The sequence below is a fragment of the Pholis gunnellus genome, assembly GCF_910591455.1.
Source record: "Pholis gunnellus genome assembly, chromosome: 3".
NCBI classification, from domain to species: Eukaryota; Metazoa; Chordata; class Actinopteri; order Perciformes; family Pholidae; genus Pholis; species Pholis gunnellus.
In genome coordinates this window covers 14,267,395-14,287,491 of record NC_136529.1, presented here as the reverse complement: position 1 = coordinate 14,287,491, position 20,097 = coordinate 14,267,395, and the positions used below count along the sequence as shown (strand labels likewise).

The 20,097-nt window shown below is 43.1% G+C and overlaps 1 protein-coding gene across 1 annotated transcript in view; it reads right to left on the bottom strand.

The window, feature by feature from the left end:
- Positions 1–20,097, bottom strand: part of bsnb (bassoon (presynaptic cytomatrix protein) b) — a gene marked incomplete at both ends in the record, with an annotated part of 54,435 nt that overhangs the window by 6,257 nt on the left and 28,081 nt on the right. Inside the window, 2 exons of the mRNA XM_079184249.1 lie at positions 213–6,536; positions 7,839–8,675. Coding sequence (XP_079040375.1) covers positions 213–6,536; positions 7,839–8,675 — 7,161 coding nt within the window. The remainder of the gene's footprint in view (positions 1–212; positions 6,537–7,838; positions 8,676–20,097) is intronic.

Genomic DNA, 20,097 nt, shown 5'->3' with positions numbered 1-20,097 from the left:
CGTTTATGCAGTATGCACTGTAATTTTATTTGAAGGAACTACTCTGGACTGTGAGGGCGTGCTGTATTTCTACTAACATATTCTTTATTCTGAATACGTTTTATACATTTCTTCTCTATATATATTTTATATTCTATTCATTATCATTTTGTAAGCCTTCAGAAATTTTGATAAACTAACTTCTGCTCAAAGAAAAAGTGATGCTTTCATACCTGACTGTTGGACAAAGCTTGCTGATGATATGGTGAGAACCTGTTCTTTGCAGGGTCCTCTGATGTGGGGCTTAGAGGCTTGGGATCCGACATGGAGCGCTGCACACTTTTTATGGGTCTTGGTAGGGTCTGGTGACGTTGGGGTGATTCAGTAGTAAAGGCCTTCTGCTGGGGTGTAACATGGGCCTTGTTAAGTTTCTCCTGGGAGGCAAATGTTGTCTCCAGCATGCGATGAGGAGACAATGGAGATACAGGGGAGTATAGCACCTGCGGAGATTTGGGGGGCTGCCGAGATGGAGACTCAGTTTGTTGATAGCCAATTTCCAAGGGGTCTGGTTTCCTCCTCTCAAACTTAACAACTCCTTGGTGTCTAGGAGAAGTTGGTTCAGATGTGTTTGCACCTACAATATGCAGAGTTGTTGAGTACGGACTAATAGTTGTAGGGACACTCAGCTGAGGGGCGACCACACCCTGAGACTGAGACTCTGGTTCTGTCTGGCAGGCCAGACTTTCTCCTTTGTGGGTCCTTTCAGGGGCTGCTATGTAATGTAATAGGTCAACCTTTGAGGTCTCTGCCATGGTAACGTGGATTGCAGGTGAAATCCTGCTTAGTTGGTCGGGCTCTGTTTGGCATGACGAATCATTTGTGGTTTGAATAGCTATACTTGCAGAAGCCACTTTAGATGACCCTTCTGATTTAGCCTCCCCGCTGGACTCAGAGTGCTTGGAAACACGTGATCGCCTGCGCCTGACTGGCTGCTGATCCCATTCTCCCTGGTCCTCCTCATCAGTCTGCACACTGCAGTCGGCGATACGCCTTGTTCTCCTACGCCTGTTCATAAATCTGTCTTCTCCATCTTCATCATCTGTTTGCACACAGCTGTCTGCAATCCTCTTCCCAGAGTCGTCCTCTGAGCCATCCCTCAGACGAGGCATGGAATTCTGCTTTTTCATCGTCTTGGAATCAGCCTGTTTGTCACTGCTTCTCAAAGACATTTCAGAGGCAGAACTATGAATGGGTCGAGCAGCCACCATGGCTTGTACCACTTGTCCATCCTGCCAAAATTGAACACTCTGTCCATCTTGTTGAATAACTCTACCACTCTGGTCACAAATAATGAACCCTTGAGGGGGCCCTCCTCCAACAACTACCCCTTGTATAGCACCCTGGGCAGATGTGGCTGCTGCTGCCGCCACTGCTGATGCGGTGGCTGTCTCCACTGCTGCAGCAGCAGCTGCTGCCTCCACCGCTGCCGTCTTTTGTCTTTTCTGCTCCTCCAACTGCTGCTGGAGCTGGTGCTGCAGAGACTGAATTTGTTCAAGCTGCATTCTCTGCTGGGCCAGTTGTTCTCTTTGCATAATGAGCTGCGTCTCCCGCTCTGCCTGCTGTTGGTGTAGGACTTGCTGCTTGATTGACTGCAGCTCATGAATTTCACGCTGAACGATTAGTTGTTCTTTTTCTCTGTGTCGCTGAAGCTCGATACGATCTCTATCAAGCTCCTCGTGTAGGCGCAGCTGCCTTAATTTCTCCAGTTCTACTCGCTCTCGCTCTAGATGCAGCACATGCTCTTGTTGCTGACTCAGTCTTTCATCTTCCTTACTTTTCTGGGCATCCATGGGAGGAGAAAGTGTGGAACTCGGTGCTAGGGCAGTGCCGTGGGGTGTCACTTGGGGCTGACCCTGTGGCAGAACTAATGGTTGATGTGGACTGATGGGTTGAACTTGAGGTTGGGTTTGAGTCAAAGATAAAGGTTCAGTTTGAGCAGGTAACTGGTGTGGCTGCATTTGAAATTGCAATGGCTGGACAGTTGGAGGTTGGCCTTGAGCTTGAGAGAATGATGAAACACTCTGTGAGGTAAGTTGAGTGCGGTCTGTCTGTTGATCTGCCATTGTTGGCGTACCAGTTGCTGGTACATTGTGTGCCCCTAGGTGTGCTGCAGGTTGGGTGGGTGGAACGGTTGCAGCTGTTGGAGCAGCAACTGTTGTTAAAGGCTTTCCAAGGTACACAGGAGTTTCCTGGTGTAAGCTGCTTGCTTCAGGCACACTTCCTGATGGTGTGGCTGAAGTAGGATACTGGTTTGGAGTAGGGTAGGAATATGGTCCCTGTGTGGACAGGGGCATTCTGGGAGTCACTTGAGGCAACCTTGTAAGGCTAGCCAATGGTACTGCAGTTACACCTGTGGGGTATGGTCTGTAAATTCCTCTAGGTATGGGACGCAGGACTGAGGAAGGCTGGGTGGTAATTGGCAAGGTGGAGGCTATGGGAGTGTTAATGGTGGAATATATCATGCCATCACCTCCTCTCATAGCAGCAGGGTACAAGGCGCGTATACTTGCTTGCCTAGCATTTATTAAGTTAGTTAGTGTTTGGCCATTTGCTGTTGGTCTTCCATCTGGGCCATAAAGTAGGTTTGCTCTTATTGATGCTAAGCTTTGCTGGAGATTTAACCTCGCTAAAGGTCCACCCCTTCCAGCCCCATATGGTACCAGTTCAGGGTTATTTCCATACCGGCTTCCAAACTGGTCCACAGAGTTTAGGGCTGCACACATGCGACTTATCTCCCTGGCAGTGGTTGCACTATACTGAGCCAGATTGGGGTCCTGTGGTCCTGTTTGGTCACGTGAATTGTAGGCGTAGTCAGAATTGATATTTGACATGGAGCCATATCGGCGAAGGGGTAATGAAGGACCAGTCAAATCTCCTTGGTGACGCAAGTCTGTGTAAGATCCATACTGCGCTCCAATACCAAGGTATCCACCATCATAAGCCTGATTCATGCTGCTAAGATCTACTGCCAGACCCCCCTGAACATTACTCTGATAGTGACCAGCATCAGTCATGGAGGGCAGATTAGTATCAGACATGGAGGGCTGAATTCTTCCTGAGGGGTCTACGGGCAGTTGATATGGTTTATGCTCCTCTGTTACTCCTTGTGTAGCTTGAGGCTGCTGTTGTGTTTGTTGTTGTTGTTGTTGTTGTTGTTGGATGACATTGTAGTGTGGTGGATGGGGAGCGTGGGCTGCTTGAGAGTTTTCAGTGGTGGGGGTTTTATCTGAGGACATTGTTGTAGGCTTCTGAGTGAATGACCCTGAACAGGAACCAGCAAAGGGCAATTTGTAAACAACATCACAACAAGCCACCTGGTTTTCTGGTTTGATCTGTCCAGTGAGATCCAAGACCTGAGGAGGGGGGGGAGGTTCCTCTTGCTTAACCAGTTGAGTCACTGTGCCCCCCTGTGATGGTTTATTTTCATCAAGTTGCACCATCATGACATGGGGCTTACCAGTGGACAAGTTCATTACTGTTGGCTTGTTTTTTAGCTCTAAGGCAACTCCACCATAGACCTCATGGGACGCATTAGAAGCAGGAGCCCCAGACACTGATGGTGGAGCCAAGGGGGATACTCTAGGAATGGCACTAGCAGTCACTGCAGGCTGGGCACTGCTTGTCTGGCTGACTACAAGGTCTTTTTTCATTAGGATTGGCTGAACCTGATTAGCTAAATTGTAACGTGCAAAAGAGGATTGCTGATGGTGCTGCTGGAGCTGCTGCTCAAGAAGCTGTTGCTGCTGCAAGAGCTTCTGCTGCTGTAACTGCAGTTGTTGCTGTTGTATACCCAGGTTCTCCAGACAGGCATCAATTTTGGGAATAGATGGGTCAGTAATTGGAGGCTTGATCTGGGTTAAACACACAGCTGATCCAACACCCTGCCCCAAATCCACACGGTTTTGCAAAGGATCTCCATAAACAACTAGTTGCTTGGGTTGGGACATGAACATCGAACCTGCAACTGTGACGCTAACTGTAGTCGGTGTTGATACAGATATGTACGGTTGTTCTTGTGCATTCAGGTTCATAATAAGAGGTTGCACTGCTGTGTGTCGACCAGATGGCTGCTCTGCTCCTAAAGAGTATCTCCTTGCATCAGAGGCAAGAGATGTTAGGTCCATGCCCTGATCTGTCATTATAATTGGAGCAGACCTCATTGGGGCTCTCAGATCCACCACGTTAGAGCTTGGATGTGTTTGAACCTGACCCACAACCATTGAAGATCCTGGAATATTTGAGATTTTACACAGAGATATGTTTTCCATAGATCCCCGACTATGTGCAGTTGTGGTCATAATGCCAATACCAACATTAACTTTTTCAACATTTTGAGCCATCTGTGAAGAATGTTTCGAAGATGGATGCATTTGTGGTGATGTTGGGGAACTTGTTGAAGAGGGCTGGGAGCTATACAAGGTTTTACAACTGACCTGTGTTGGTGATGACAAAGGGGAAGTGGAAGAATTTACAGTGAGTGGCTTTGCAGGACTGGTTGTATCTGAGCCTAGAGTTATCACCATCACTGGTGAATCTCGAGAGGACTGTTGTCGTGCAAGACGTGGCGAAATTGCCCTTTGAGGTGCCTGAGCTCCATGGGATGATGTAGCTGATGTAGGACCACCAGGCAAAGATGGCAGCTGCCTGCCACTACCACCAGTGGATCTCACGGACGGTGTATGCGTTGGGCTTTGTGCTGGAGAAGCATTGGGGGAGACTGGGGGGCTGGGACCTTTGAAAAGGGAGAAGACTTTGGAGGTTAAGGAGGACGCTCCAGGGTCTGGTGATGCCTGTGTTGGCCTCTGGGAGCCTGCTCTGTTGCCAGCAGACACTGTGCTACCTGCCTGTCGAGTTGTGGCAGTCTGACTGACTTGGGCTTTGGTTGTGGCAACTCCAACAACACCTTCAATTTTGGCACTCTGTGTCATCATCCTATTTTGCGTTTCTTTTGATAGATGCTGTGCTGCATGAATTCCTGGAATTCTTGGATCACTCCCTGTTGTGGAGAAGGTCATAGGTGCAGTAACCTGTGTTGGGCTTGAGCCAGGGGTCAAGACAGTTTCTGCTTCAAGATTATGTTTACTGTCAGGCTGAGAGGCACCTTTCTGCCTCTGCATGAGCTGTGCTTTCTTCATCATCTCCTCATAGACCTCCTCTGCACTTTTTAGAGTTTTATCAGAGGGTGATATTGCTGATGTCTTTTCTGTAGGGGAGTAGAGTGATGTGAAGGTTGGAAGATTATATTCATTTCCTGTTTTGTAAAGCTTTCCACCAATCATCTCAAAGCCCTCTGCTTCTGAATCCATAGATGGGGAGTATTCAGAACATGACGATCTGTGAAGCTCCTCCATCTCTGCAGCCTGTCTCAGCTCCTCTGTTGGCGATGCATCCTCAATAGGAGAGAGATTACTGGGGGGTGTTTTGGATCTTTCCCGTCTTCTCTGTGCCCGTAGCTCCTCTTTATCCCTCTTTGTTTTTCGAGCAGTACTTCGTATCCTCTGTTGCTCTAGATCTCTCATCTGCTCCTGTTCTCGAAGTAGTTCTTCCTCCTCTCTGAGCTCATCCTCCTCAGATGAGTCTTCGATAGTGGGCAGCAGTGGCCCATGGGACCGATGTCGAGCCTTCCTCTGCTGCTTTGCCTCCTCTAGTCTTGCTCTACGACTAGGGCTGCTGTCACTGTCATCCTCCATGGAAGACACAGATGTGGGGGATGTTCCAGAGGTGTAGCTGGGTGTGGTGGCAGGTAGAGTGGATGAATATTCTCCCTTGGACCGCTCTTCAGGAGAACCAGTTAAACTTTCCATCTCTAGCTCTGGTTCTCGTAGGTCATGTTCGGTGCTGAGCTCCATGTCTCGGTTATAGCTGTTGGTGTTATTCAGCTCAATGGTCTTAAAACGCCGAAGGCCACCGGCCATTACAACATCTTCCTCTTCATTTACCTCTGTTGCCTTGGTGTCCTCCTCAAAACTATTAGACTGGTGAGAGAGTCGTCGCCTTTCCTTGCTTAATTCTCCACCAGTTTTATGTCCCCTTTTAGTCTTCTGGTTTCCGTGTTCTTCCACCTCCTCTTCATCCGCACTCATCTCCAGAATTTGCCTCCTCATGAATTCCTCATCTGTTAATTCTTTATGTGACTTCTTCTGTCTTACTGGCAATGGTGACAGACCACTTTCACTGCTGTCCTCCACATAATCATGGCGAAGCTTACAACTGAGGTCATCTTCTGACTCCTCCCTTGCTGCATCGTCATCAGGATTGTAGTCCCGGCCCTGTCCTACAGACAGTGAATGTGGCCTGTGTTTCTGATCTGACATCTTTGACTCTAGTAGAGGCTTCATGGAGCTCTCTAGCTTGGTGATTTCCGAGGGGATGGAAGCACCACTGAGCTTGAGTGCTTCTTCCCGGATCTGTCCTGTAATCTCCCCATGAGAGCTCGAGATCCCATCTGAGGAGTATCCAGTGTCACTTAGACTCTGTGTACTTGATTTGTTGTAATCCTGAAGAAAGAGAGAAAGAAAGGGAGAGAGGTCAGAAGCAAAAAAAAGGCATACATTTGTCCTAAATTACCTCATGGCATGGTCTATTACAAGCCCCAGTGCACACCTTATAGCCCACTATTTCATCAAACTTATCAGCAGTGACATTCTCATGAGCATTTTTAGATAATAGGGAATGAAATTAATGCACTAGACCGTATACACTTGAAAATGTCTCTAATACTAGATATCAGAGAATAATTACATTGAAGAGAACAAATTCTTTATCAGACAACCAGATATAGTAAAACTTTAGGCTAAAATCAACCCAAATATTTGTACAATTGTTCTTTGGTTTTAGATGTCAAGCGAATTTGACTTTGCATATAGTTACCACCAAGCAACATTTATACATATATTATCCTGAAAAGAAGACTTATTCTAATCTTATTTTATTGTTTGTCAAAGCTATTAATCATACTCGATTGATTTGGGTTGAGTTTGCCTGTCAAAGTTACGTCCACACAGATGGATAAATACACTGACACACAGAGTGAACATAACAGACAGTTGAACATACAAACATCTACAGACAAATGTCATTTGGTCACATGCTTGATTGTCATCTTTGACGCATTCTCCGTTGCATTCTTCCAATCGTTGAAGAATAACGAACATGCTTAGAATGCTTAAAATATCATCACAAAGTTTCACAGTAAACAAAAAGCTTGCGTTTGATACAAATAAATTAAAGTGTACAAAACCAGACGGAGGAATGGCCACTGAGAAAATGATGATGATTATGATGACGATGATAAGGATAAAAATGGTGGTGATGATGAGGAGGATGATGCTAAGCATGAAAATGGTGATAATGATGACGATGATGATGATGATAAGGATGATGATGGTGATGATGATGCTAAAGGTTAAGATGGTGACATTAATGATGGTGATGGTGATGATGATGTGATAACAGTGACATTAGTGACAATAGTACATTTCATGATAACTACTACTAACTACCTTCAGAGTGAATGATGACAATGGAATGATGGAACTGATGAGTAAGGAGAAGAAAAAGAAGTGCAACCAAAAAAATAGAAAACAAACATGTTAACTACAAAAATCATAATTATGAGAACAAATATTTAAAAAACCGATGGCCCCAATAGTGATGTGGAATGAATGATTAAAAGGATGATGATTTAATGAAAATGTTTCTGAGAAATGGTTACAATTATTTGAATGGAGCAAAAACATAAAATAAAAATGGTGAATCAAGAGTAACACGTGAAGGCGAAGAAGTTGCAGGTAGCTCACTTCATGGTGTCTTGACTTCTGTGTATCTTCAGCTATCTTCATGTCTTTTGGTGAAGTGATAGTCTCTGACAGTGTCTTCTTTGGTGAGGCCTTGACGTCTTCTTTTAGAGATTTAGATGTGACTTTAGTCTTCTCCTGGCACTGCGGCTGCTTGCGGGTCTGGTTGTTACCTGTGGGTTTAGACTGAGTAGGTGCTGTTTTTGATGGGGTGGGAGAGGCCTTGACATGGTTCGGTGTGGTTTTACCAGCGGTGGCCTTGGCACCAGAAGGATGAGAAGGGCCCTTAGTCTGAGCAGAGGGCTGAGCAGATCCCTTTGTCTGAGCAGAGGGCTGAGCAGATCCCTTTGTCTGAGTGGGCCCTTTGGCCTGACACTGGCCCTTCATTTGGTTAGAAGACTGAACAGGGCCCTTACTCTGAGCATGTGATTGATTAGGACCTTTACTTTGAGGTCCCTTACTCTGAGCTGAGGGTTGTGATGGACCCTTAGTTTGGGAAGGTGGTTGAGTTGAACCCTTAGGCTGAGGAACAGGTTGGGCAGAGCCCTTGTTTTGAGGGGAAGCTTGGCTGGGCCCCTTGGTATGAGGGGCAGGCCCAGCATGTTTCACAGGAGAGACAGGGCCACTTACTTGGGGACCCGTTGGTTTCTGTTGTTGTTGAGGACCTGTGGGTCTAGGCCCTAAAAGCTGATTTGGCCCTTTCTGCTGAGGTGGTTGTTGATTGGCTGTAGCAGGTGGCCGGGGGGATCCCAAGGGCTGTGCAATAGGAGTTGCAACATCTCCCAAGCTTCCTGACAGAGCCCTCTGCGTCTGGCAGTTCAAGCACAGCCATTCTTTCTTCTGAAAAAGAAGCACAAAGAGAACAGCAAAAGAGTATTTTTAGTGTCACCTGAATTCCAAGGGAAACTATTTCAATGGTAAACAATCTTTCTACATACACAAAGGGTGCTCAACATTGACGTTCACTTTGATATTGACACTGTGTCAACACATTATTTCATTATTTTGTATGATGATTGATGAGTGCAGAAATATGAATGTGTTCGCTACTTAAAAATTTGCTTTATAAACGGTCATGGAATGCCAAGGACAATAGCGAGTCTGAACAACTCGAAGCCTGTCCAAACAAGGCCTTTCATCTCTTGGTGAAGACTTAATCATTTGACAACATTAAGCACTCTCAAACAGGGTACACAGAGGAAGAGTGCTGTGTGAATACAAATGAACATGTCTGTTAATAGATTGGAGGAGTGCAACTGTCATTAGACCTTTTATGGAGGCCACAGCAAACCTTCAATCTGCAAGAGTATAGGATTGTATGGCAATAGTTATAGATTCGGACAATGCTAATCTAGAACAAAACCCATCAATATCAATATTAAAATAAACAGATTCAATTTCAAGTCAATGCAGCAGATCGATTAAACTGCCTGATGGATAGAAATGGTTATATTACAGGTTATGAAAGCTGAAAAGAGAGGCGGCGGCACCATGTTTGTAGCGCAGCCCTCCGTTTCTATGATAATCATTTGTGCCCGAGGACTGAAGAGGGAGCGTTCTTGTGTCACATACAACAAAACAAATAACCTCATAAACACCTCTATTGCCGATTACCATCTGCCAAATAAATCATTCCTTGGTGTCATACTCAAAAGCTTAATAGAGAAGATGGAATTCAACAACATGACCTGAAACAGCAAATAAACACAAACAATGCAGGTGTTCAATGACTGTATCAGAGGACACCTTTACTTTAACAGTCAAGATGCCAGAGAAGGTTGCAAAGAAGTATTAATTATTTTCAAATGCCCTTAGATTTTGCTCACATTGCAATTATCAAATATAATCAGTACTTTTGAAATGTATTGGGATTCTTTCACTTCTGTCACATGTCTGACAGAGGAGAGTTTTTAAAAAGAGTTATCTGCCTGAATTATATAAATAACTGAGAAAAGCTGTTAAAGCTAGAAAAAGAGAGATAGACAGAGAGTGGCAATGATTTAGTCAGCAAGAAACATCCTAACAGCCGGATAGGGATCTTAATCTAGAGACCCCAGAGACCTGCGTTTGACAGACAAGTCTCCAGAGATAAAGTCTTCTTTGTCGCTTCATACTTAGTCTGTGCAGAGAAATTGATCAGGCTCTGTGAGTGAGATTGATTGATTTTGTTCTTCTCAGGGCTACTTGTGTGTCCTCTGGACTCGTATAGAAAAACTGTTTGGCTCACTGGTGGGTACAAACCATCACAGGCCGCTTCTACTATTTTTTCAGTAAAACAAATCTACAAATAATGGTTAACCGCTAGCTGATGTGGGTGGTAGACAAAGCTACAGCTAAAATGTAACAGAAGAGGATGGAAAAGGATGCAGAGGAGGATGAGGAGGAGGCGGGTGAAAAAAAAACAGGAAGAAGAACAAAGTGGTGGTGAGCTAAGGATGATGATGATGAACAGAAGAAAGAAGGTGGTGGTGAAGATGATGGTTAAATAAATAGATGACTACCAATCAAAAGCAAATTGACAAACAAAACAGAGAAATAAATACAGTAAAATTCATGATGTTCATGATCTTCAGAGAATCACTGAAGACAATATCCCAGTACATACACAGGTATAAAATAAAGAGCTGCAACTGACGATTGTTTCCATCATCGATCATTGATCCATTTAACGGTCATTTTCATGATTTACTGATCACTTTTCTGGTCTACAAATGGCCACAAATGGCGTCAAATGTGCATCACAAGCTCTCAGAGTCAAAGGTTATGTATTGTTGTTGTTGATGTCTTGTCATTGTTGAGTCATTTTCTGTCCATCAACCGACCACTCGACTTATTGTTGCAGGTCAAATTAAAAGCTACATTCATCAGTTATCTAAACAAGCTGAGAGACATCCAGCCCTCGTATATCAAGGCCTTTTTTAGGTTGGCATGCAAAATACAAAAAATTGCCAAATTACACAACCAGCAGACACAGAGCAACATCATCATCCCACTTGTGCTTCTGGCCAACTGACAAACACAATCCCCGTGTTGAATAGACTTTTAGCACTGGTTTGGTTTCCAGTAACTCGTGAATAAAGTCTTAGTGCCACAGCTATCAATTATTTTCACACTCGTTTAATGAGCCATTACTTTCTTACTTCATTGATTCATTGTACATCAAACATTGTCAAATAATCAAACCTGAAAAGCTGAGACCATCAAATGTTTGTCATTTGTGCTTGAAAAATTCCTTAATTACTGTATATCATAATAGTTTCCAATTCATTTTCGGACAATCAGATAATTGATTAATGTACTAAGAGTTGCAGCTCTTGGGTCTGTAGCTTGTCAGACGTTGAGACTTTTTCACCAGCTGCTGTGTGGTGCTGGTCAGGTAGCTTGCAGATACCAGGAATACCTAAAACTGCTGTCTGTGGTGAGAGGCTCAACCTCTCTGGATTACTGTGTAATGTAAAAATGATGATTAATTCAGCTTTAGTACCGGTAGACGTCGTTCTTCTGTTGATAATAACTCAATTAGACCCTTATGCAACATGAGTGTTAAATTATGCAGCTCCCTCATTTAGAAATGATGCCATTTGAATCATGAATACTGTGAAAACATGCGCTTCATTAAGGACATCGCTGCAGCAAACTAAGGAATAGTGGTGGCAGCTACAACCTTTTTTAGACTAAAAGGAGATTTAAAAAAAGAGCCTGGCAAACGCTTGGCCAGTTTGAAAACCTTTCAAGCAGTAAAAACCACAATGATCACCTTTACAGTAACTTAATTTAACAAAGAGACGTTCCTAAATACAAGAACCGTCAGAACCAAATGTGATAAAACATATATAAAGATACAATGGCTACATTTGCAATCTATGTGTAAGATGCTATTTTTATTGATGCTATTTTTTCATTCAGGATCAAATCTTTCTTAACGTGCCCAAATCCTACAGGGATCTGTGGTCTCAACGGAGACCACGAAGCATGGATGGAGGCATTGGCATGCCAAACAGACAGACTTGCTTTGTTTTCATCTCTCTCATGTGCTCTACTGAGAAGCTATATATAAACAGGTGCAGTACTCTCAGAACTGGCCATCTGTGCCGGTTCTCTCACAAGTAAAAAAAAAAAAAAATGTGTAGAAATGTCAGAGACAAGCGTCTGTGTGCTTGTGGACAGCTAGTGCACAATGGGGCCGACAGAAAACCACTGAAGCGACAATATAGACGGTGAGAACATGCCGTGTGTGTGTACTGTGTGCACACATGCATGCATACGATCACATAATCAACCAATCTCAATAAATCTACCAGCCTCTAAAGTCTCTACTCATTTCCAACTTCCTCAAAACCACATCAAATCTGCTTTAACCCTTTTTTGAGCATGTCCATAAATCAATTAAATACCTAAATTAGATACTATAATGAGGATCTTTCCTCCGCCGAGAAGCTTTCTTGCTGCCATTTTGGCAAAGCCAAACTCTTTGCTCCTGAATCAGCCTAACATCGCTGCGTGGGTGAAAGGGAGAGAGGAGCAAGGCCAAACCGGAGCTGGGAGTTGCAAATTATTCATGTAGAGTGCTTTAGCTTGTACAGCAGGGAGCATTGTGGGCTGTGTTTCCCACCTCTGCCCACACTGTGTGGAGAAAATCAGGTCCGTAAAAAAGACTGAGCCTCTGCGCCTCAAAGACAGGCCTTTAATGCACTCTGAAAACTGAGCAACCAATTCACTGTGGCAATCTTCTACTTTTTAACGGCCCTCTGAAGAAAAGCACCTCAGCTCAATACAAAGAGATTAAACCACAGATAAAACTAAAGAGATAGAAAGGGGAATTAGTTGTTCAAGCAGAAAATAATTAGTTTTGAAACACAGTTTTTGTTTTGTTTTTATCATTCGCTTTTCTTCAAACTTTTTGGGGGGAGTTACTGTATGTGTGTGTGTGTGGGGGGTTCTACTGTAAGTGTGTATTTTAGCAACAGGCTCAGTTTGTTAGTGAGATCATCTTGTTAGTGAGCTGGTAACCTCATTAAATGGCAGGAGGTTGACTTGTGTGCTCAGTGGAGCGTGTATTTAACTTCGGCTCTGAACTGTAACTCAGATGCGGCTGACAAAACCACACACTGACTGTAATCTATCAATTACATCTAAAGTATTTGCCGTCAGCTCTTTTCCAATGCAACATGAGTCAACGTGGCTTTCAGGATCTAGTTTAAAGACATTTTTTTTTACACTGTAGCCTTCAGCTTGTTACTTGTTCTAAGATTTTGAGTGCGTGGATCTTCTTCCTGTTTGTAGCTACTGTTTATATATTCTGTGTCTGACTAATTAAGAGCTCAGTGCACTTGACAACTTGACAAAACACATGCAAATTAAGAAAACACATCATATACACAGTAACAAAAAGAGAAATGCTGACTACCCATACATGGTGTTGAAAGTGATTTCAGATTGAACATTCTGGTTGCATGATTGAGATATTATTGCAGAAATTTGTGTGCCAGGGTGAGTATTTTGGTTTTTAGTTCCACCGGGAAGTGTTTCCTCTATTTGCTTACGTGTTCTGTATATTGTTGTGTTGTCACTATTTGCAGCTCGTATCTGTATTTGGTTGTTTACATCTGTTATTCCGCATATGTGTATCTGTGTATGTAAAAGAATCAGTAAAAGTGAACTGAGCCTTGCAAATTATTTTACACATTCACAAGTCTGAGTATACGGTGAGATTGAGATAGTTTCACACAAATTTGTAATATTGCTACTATAATACCCCCATAGATTTGCATTTGTTTCCTTCAGCTGCAGAGTGATGAGCTCTCAGGGCCACAGTTTAGTTCCATTGAAAACCCAAAATCTAGACATTTATAATTTAAGCTTAGGAGGAGCATGCCTTGTGGAGCGCCTACAACATTGTTATTTATTTTGTTACAGTTGTACATCCTTGCAGTAAATATTATGTTATGTACCCAGAAAAAGATCTTAAGCTCATGGTGTCCACAACGTTTGAACACAGCTGAAACAAAAGTGTTTGACGCATTAGCAAATGTGAATTCTGTTGTTTTTTTTCCTTTTCAGTTACAGACAAGGTACCAAGAGTAGTGTTGAGAGAGCAGTTAGTGAGTGAAACTGAATCTACCATGAGAGACATGATAGTGTGAACACTGGCAGTGTAGCGATGCTCCAGTCAGCTCACAGCTGGAGAAGCTGCCCTTTCACTGTCAAAATAATGAGGGATTGAACACTGCAGGTTACCACAAGGAAAAGGTCAGAGAGATTGATCCCATTCTCATAGATTGATCCCACTCTCAGAGGAGCTTGCTGAGACATTGCAGCCCTGATCACTTATGTGTGTGCAACCTGAGTATGTGCGTGCTAGTATGTGTACATGTGCATCTGTCCATGTCCATACAAGTATGGTTTGGTATAAATTCAACAAATGATGTAATGCAGCATGGAAAGTATATTAATTATCCTGCGACTGCTAACCCCTAATGACAAGCAAAGCTAAGAGCAGGTATGCAAATGACAAATTCAAAGTGTTGAAATGGGGCTTGATTTGATTGAGGAATGTATCATCCTGAATTAAAATCCAACAATTTTTACTGTCTCTCTCAATTTGGAATGATCCAATGAAGGCAAAATGGCAAATGTAATGAGGCAAGAAGACCAAGCTCTCAAAGGTAGAAGATGAACTCCAGGCTATAAAATATGTTCTTCAAGTTGTAAAAAAACACAACTCTGAAGAACAAAAAGAAATCTGCTGAATACTTCAGGCGAACTTGCACAAGGAAGGGGGAACAAATGCAAACCCCCTGCAGGATGGTCCTCCAGAGTGTGACTCAACAGAGGATTTAAAACTGACATGACAATTAATCAATTACACACTTCTAGAAGTATTAGACCATGAACATAGCTAAATTATTTAACGATTCTATAATAGGAGTTCGCAGAGACCTTCAGAGATGCACCGCAAACCTCCTGAAAAGAAATGTGACTACGCGCCATGCAGGAACTGCAGACGCCACAGAAGTTTGATTGGACATCATTGAATCAAATAAATCAAAGACCGTCTGACAAAGGATTTGAATAACATGGGTCCAAATCAAAAGAAAGTACATACATGTTCAAGAGGAGCCCACACAGAATGCATATGGGCACAGCTGCAGGAGCATAAATCACACTGCAAACCTAAACCCACAATAACTGGTTTATTCTTTTGGCCACTTGGGGGCAGTAGAAATAAAAGTTAACATGGCAAATGGTTTATTCATTTGGAGTCATTTTTTGCCCATCTGGTGAATCCCTCTCCTTTTAGCTCTGGTTTGCCCAACACCAACTCCTGAGGGAAATATGTGGATCTTAGCTGCTAAATAATCCTTTGTGTTCACCAGTTGGTCATTAACTTTGTCAGTCTGCTACTGTCATATAAGTAGGGACATTTAGTTTTCATTAAAACATGTTAGCACTGTCTCGACAGAACAGTGCATGTATTGTTTCAGGTAATAAAATGTGTGTCCTTATGCACTTCATTTGTCTTAATTTCTTTATTTTTATTAATACTGAAGTAGTGATTGATTTACTTTCCATACATTTTAAACATATTGGTGGCTCCTCTTCGAGCTAAAATGCAGCTATGCAGTCTCTCTATTGATAGCAGGAGCTTATAAGAGAAGAGGTGGCTGCTGGAAAATGTTTTCTTCAGGGAGAGGTAACTATAAAGAATGCCCAAAGTGGACTCTGTGATCTGCCTTAAAAATACTGCACGTCACAACTTTTTCTCCACGCGGCTAAAATAAAAGGTCACATTCTTCAAATCACAATCCTGGTCATAAATCAAAGTTTCAAACTTTCTCTATTTTTTAATTTGTTGTCACCATGAAATAAAGGCCAAAATGCACAAAAGTAACGTGCACCAGAGCCAAACTGCTGGTGAGGCAAGAATGTGTTGGAGAGCTTTAAAGCGTCCTGCCCATGGAGGGAGCCAGAGAGCGCAGAATTTCATAGAGAGATAAGGAGTCCCGTGGGAGCATACACACCCACACAACAACATGAAAAACAAACACAGAGTCAGATTCAAGCATCCTGCTAAATATTGCACATGGAGTGGGCTGCATATTTAACACCAACCGTTTTACTGTAATACCATCTCAGCTCTTATTCCCTGCACTATTGGTGTGGGGACAGTCACTCCTCCGCTGTCCCACTTTACTTCTGACACACACACACACACAGGAATATTTTGATAGGCCGATCAGCAAAGTGTGCAAACACATGTGCAAGCAGACATACTTTGTGTAGCCTATACACAACCTCAGTATTCCACCTCTCACTGTCAGTCAACTCACAGCAAGAGTGTGTCCCCCGCATGGTGTCTCTCCCAGGAACCTGACCACAAGCTGTGAGCAAGAAATGTCAGCTGACATTGACCACATGTCACAACCTCAAAGAGGTATATAATATGTAGGTGGCCAGAAAGGAAAGTAAGATCAATTCCCAGTAAACAGCTGTTTTCAATAGTTATTTCAATCGAGATCGCAAATGTAAAACTGAGGCAATGTTTCGGAAGACTGCTACCAACCATCTGCGAGGAAAATGAGCAAATGGAAGCATGACAGGAATGCATGGCGATACAAAACATTTGTAACGCATCATGTGTTATCCTCTCCCTCAAAGTTTGACTTCCAGCTGTCAAACTTTGTCCATCCTACTTCTTAGACAATTCAACCAAAAATAATTCAACAGTAGCTTTCACGTCTTTCCCATCAAAACAGCTTCGGTCATTACCTGAATGGAAGATTTCTTTGACGGTGCATAACAAATGCGCTGGCCGCGTCAACCTTCAAAGTATAGAACAAAGAACTGAAATAAAAAAGGATAGCAGTGTAACAACAAAAGGCAGAAATCATCAGAAAAATCATCAGAAAACATCCTTCACGTTCTGTCTCTCACAGAGATTAATGAGGCGTACGACAGAGGAGGTCATAATTAATTTGTAACAAGTGAAGGTCGGGGGAGCAGAGGGTCAGTGTGAATTATTAACTACAAAGTGCACAGGGGCGCGCTGCCAAGCAGGTATGAATGGGGTGAGTGAGGAAATATGTCACGCACAGTTTGGTGCCCACACACGTAGACACACACACACACTCTCACGTTTAATACCAGTAACGGAGCATAGGAACACCTAAACACACTGAATGTAAAGTTTGGGCAGTCACAGTCAAAGGTTACATTCAATCAAAATAAAATGAATCACTACAAATAACCATACTCACAATCCTGTTTCACTGCAGTGATGTTCACAATAAGAATCAAAGATCAGCAGAGCAAAGCCCTATCGTAGCCCTTTAAACCATCGTATCCATTTCCATTATGCACAGTCTGAATAAACAGTGGTGCGCAGTGCGAAGTGTGTAGCGAGCACATGTCACAGTAGTGTGCCGGGCCGTGTCACTCCGCCACACGGCTGTGACAGGTCAGAAAGAGTCAGCAGGTATATAGGTCAATCCCCTGGGACTCCTTCAATGGCGACACGTGGTCAGGCCTGTGGATTAGAGAGGAAATGAAGGATCATCCATGGAGGAAGCAGGACTCAACTACAGTCACGGTCACTCATACAGTTCCCCGCAGTGTGTTCAAAATGAAGACAACATACAGTAGATGGTCATCTCAATGAGTTTTGCAGGGCCAGATATAGAGTATTTCCATACTACACTGTCCTGAATAAATACTTCTTCTTCTCCTCAGGGTGTGGCATGTTTGATAGGCCAGCCTGCAGGTAGACAAGTCCATTTTATATTTGTAGGAGTAGTCCCTGAGTTTATTTCATTAGAATAATATTATTCTCTGTGCTTTGTTTATGTGCCTGTTCCAGGCGCACGTGCATTTTAGTGCATGTGAGTCCCATTGTGTGTGTCCAACTGGCTGGCTAATCGACGCCGCTCTGCACTGCGCTGCGCTCATACGGCGGTTACCGACCCCCTCAACGTCCCGACCCACGGCGTCCGACTCAGGTAAACACTTTTAGCTCTGTCAGCAATGTTGCCATTGTTTGCATTGCTGCTATCCGCCGGCTCAGCCGTCGCCATGTTGAGAGCCGTGTGGAGGCAATCCCTCAATCAAAGATATGCTCTGAATGTGGAATCAAGCACTTTTAAGGGATCACTAAAGCAATAACAATCCATCCACTGGGAACCATAGATGTCTGTGCAAAATGTCATATCAGTCAGTGTGCGAAATACAGGGGGTCTTGATTGACACTTGACACTCCCTGAAAGCCTCAACAGCAAAACTTTTGAGGGTCCCTGGAAAAATCCTCCAAAATTAATTTGTCACTTGAAATCGTCTTTTAAACGCTCTCTATGTCCAGCACTATTAATGATTCAAATTGCCAAACATTTATTCATTAATATGAATACAGAAACATATTGTTGTTTCTATTGCCGTTGAATACCCGCTATTGAAATGTTGTGTAGTTTAGAAAACCTACAAAAGCATGTAGCCTAGTTGAGTGCCTTCACTTACATCAGTGAAATCTTGTAGGCCTATTGCGTATTGAGCCTTGGTGAGACTTCAGCACAACCCTGGAGCACCAGTTTGGGTGGATCGCCACCATGGTACTTCGCACACTGACCAAAGTGGTAGATCGATTGACCAACTGACATTCTCATGTATTGTGTGATGCTGATAGTATGGCTAAAAAAAGATACATATGTGAACTCATTTTTAAAAAATGGAAAGGAAAGGAAAATGATTAGACAAGCAGATCTTAAAAGCTAACCCTATCCCTTGCTTGATTATTACGTGACTAATGTGAACAATTAGGCACATTATCAAAGTGTTTACAGTAGAAGACTTTTCCAAAACAGTGTCAGTCTTCATGTGAAATAACTTTTTACAGCGTGTTGCTGCAGGACAACAGTGTGTCATCTGCCATTAAGTATGTCTCTTCTGTCCCTCCGGGGGGTGGGGTAGCACAGTGTCAGGTCATGCTTTCTGCTCTTCATTTACGCAGTCTGTCTGTATCTATTCGTATCAACGGGGGCAACAGGTGCTCTCTTTTGGCCCAGCATCAGTCTCAGTGTCCTGCCTCAGTAGAGGGATCTCGATACATAAATAAGACGCAGACATCCAAGTTAACCCACAAAGTCATTTTATCTGAAAGCATGTTTCCAACCACACATCTTCATTTTGGAGGGAGTCTGACAGAGACACAGACTGGTGGATGATATTTTCAGCTTTCTACCATTTCTGCTCCACCTGGACAGGAACACTCAGAGGAGGCTACATGATGCAAATGAAGCACATTGTTTGTTTGAGTTCTGGATCTGTAAAGCTATCAGCAGCCATCTCCGTAGGAAAAACAATCTGCAAGAATCATACAGTATATGTGGTAAAATGTACAACCTTAAACGCAATTTGAAAGTCCCTTTGATCAAGAGTGTTCTGGCAGCAACAGCAATATGTTACAGACCAAGAACAAGACAGATGACTTAAAAATACTAAATAAACTGAAATGAAGTTACTAAATCCTGAATAAAATGACTGTTACGTAAAATATTTCATTTTAGAAACAACCTGCATAGCACTTTGAAACAACGCAAGAGTTGTTCAATCCATAAAAAAAATACTTTTACCAAACCGCCATCATATGTGAGGCACTAAGCTACTAAACATGGCAAATAATAACCCTAATCCATCGCCTCCACCATGTCTAAATATAACTGAATCTTTAGGGAGGTTCTGTGGATCCACCTCCTTCATCCCTCAAAGAAGTGAAATCTTTCCTAGAGGACAAGAACAATCCAATATCCCACTTCACACACTTCAGGACTTGTAAGAAAGCATTCAAAGGACGGCTGGAGCTGTTCTGAAGGCAGAGGATGGTATTTGACAGTTTCCTTCGTTTTTTTTTATTTTTTTGGAAAGCCTTTTAGCCCAGCTCTGCTAATTTGCCCTGAGAATATTCAAGATGAATTGCAGTGTTTATCCCTCTGCAATCTTGTTAAAAAAGCACCAAGAGCGGCAGCACACAGCTCAGCTCAGTTTGGTGAATGCACCTTCCTCTGTTGTCAAGCTGTCTAATGCAGTCAGGATAATAAGAAGTCATTGATGTGGCTTATTTTCACCGTGCCACACCTACACCGGCCTCATACGTCCCGACTCTTTCACTGTTCTCCCCCGTCTTTAATCAGCAAACACGCTTAACGTCAGCAAGATAATAAGACACAGAATGCCAATGTGGCTGATTGAGATTAAGTCAGATGTACACACACACACA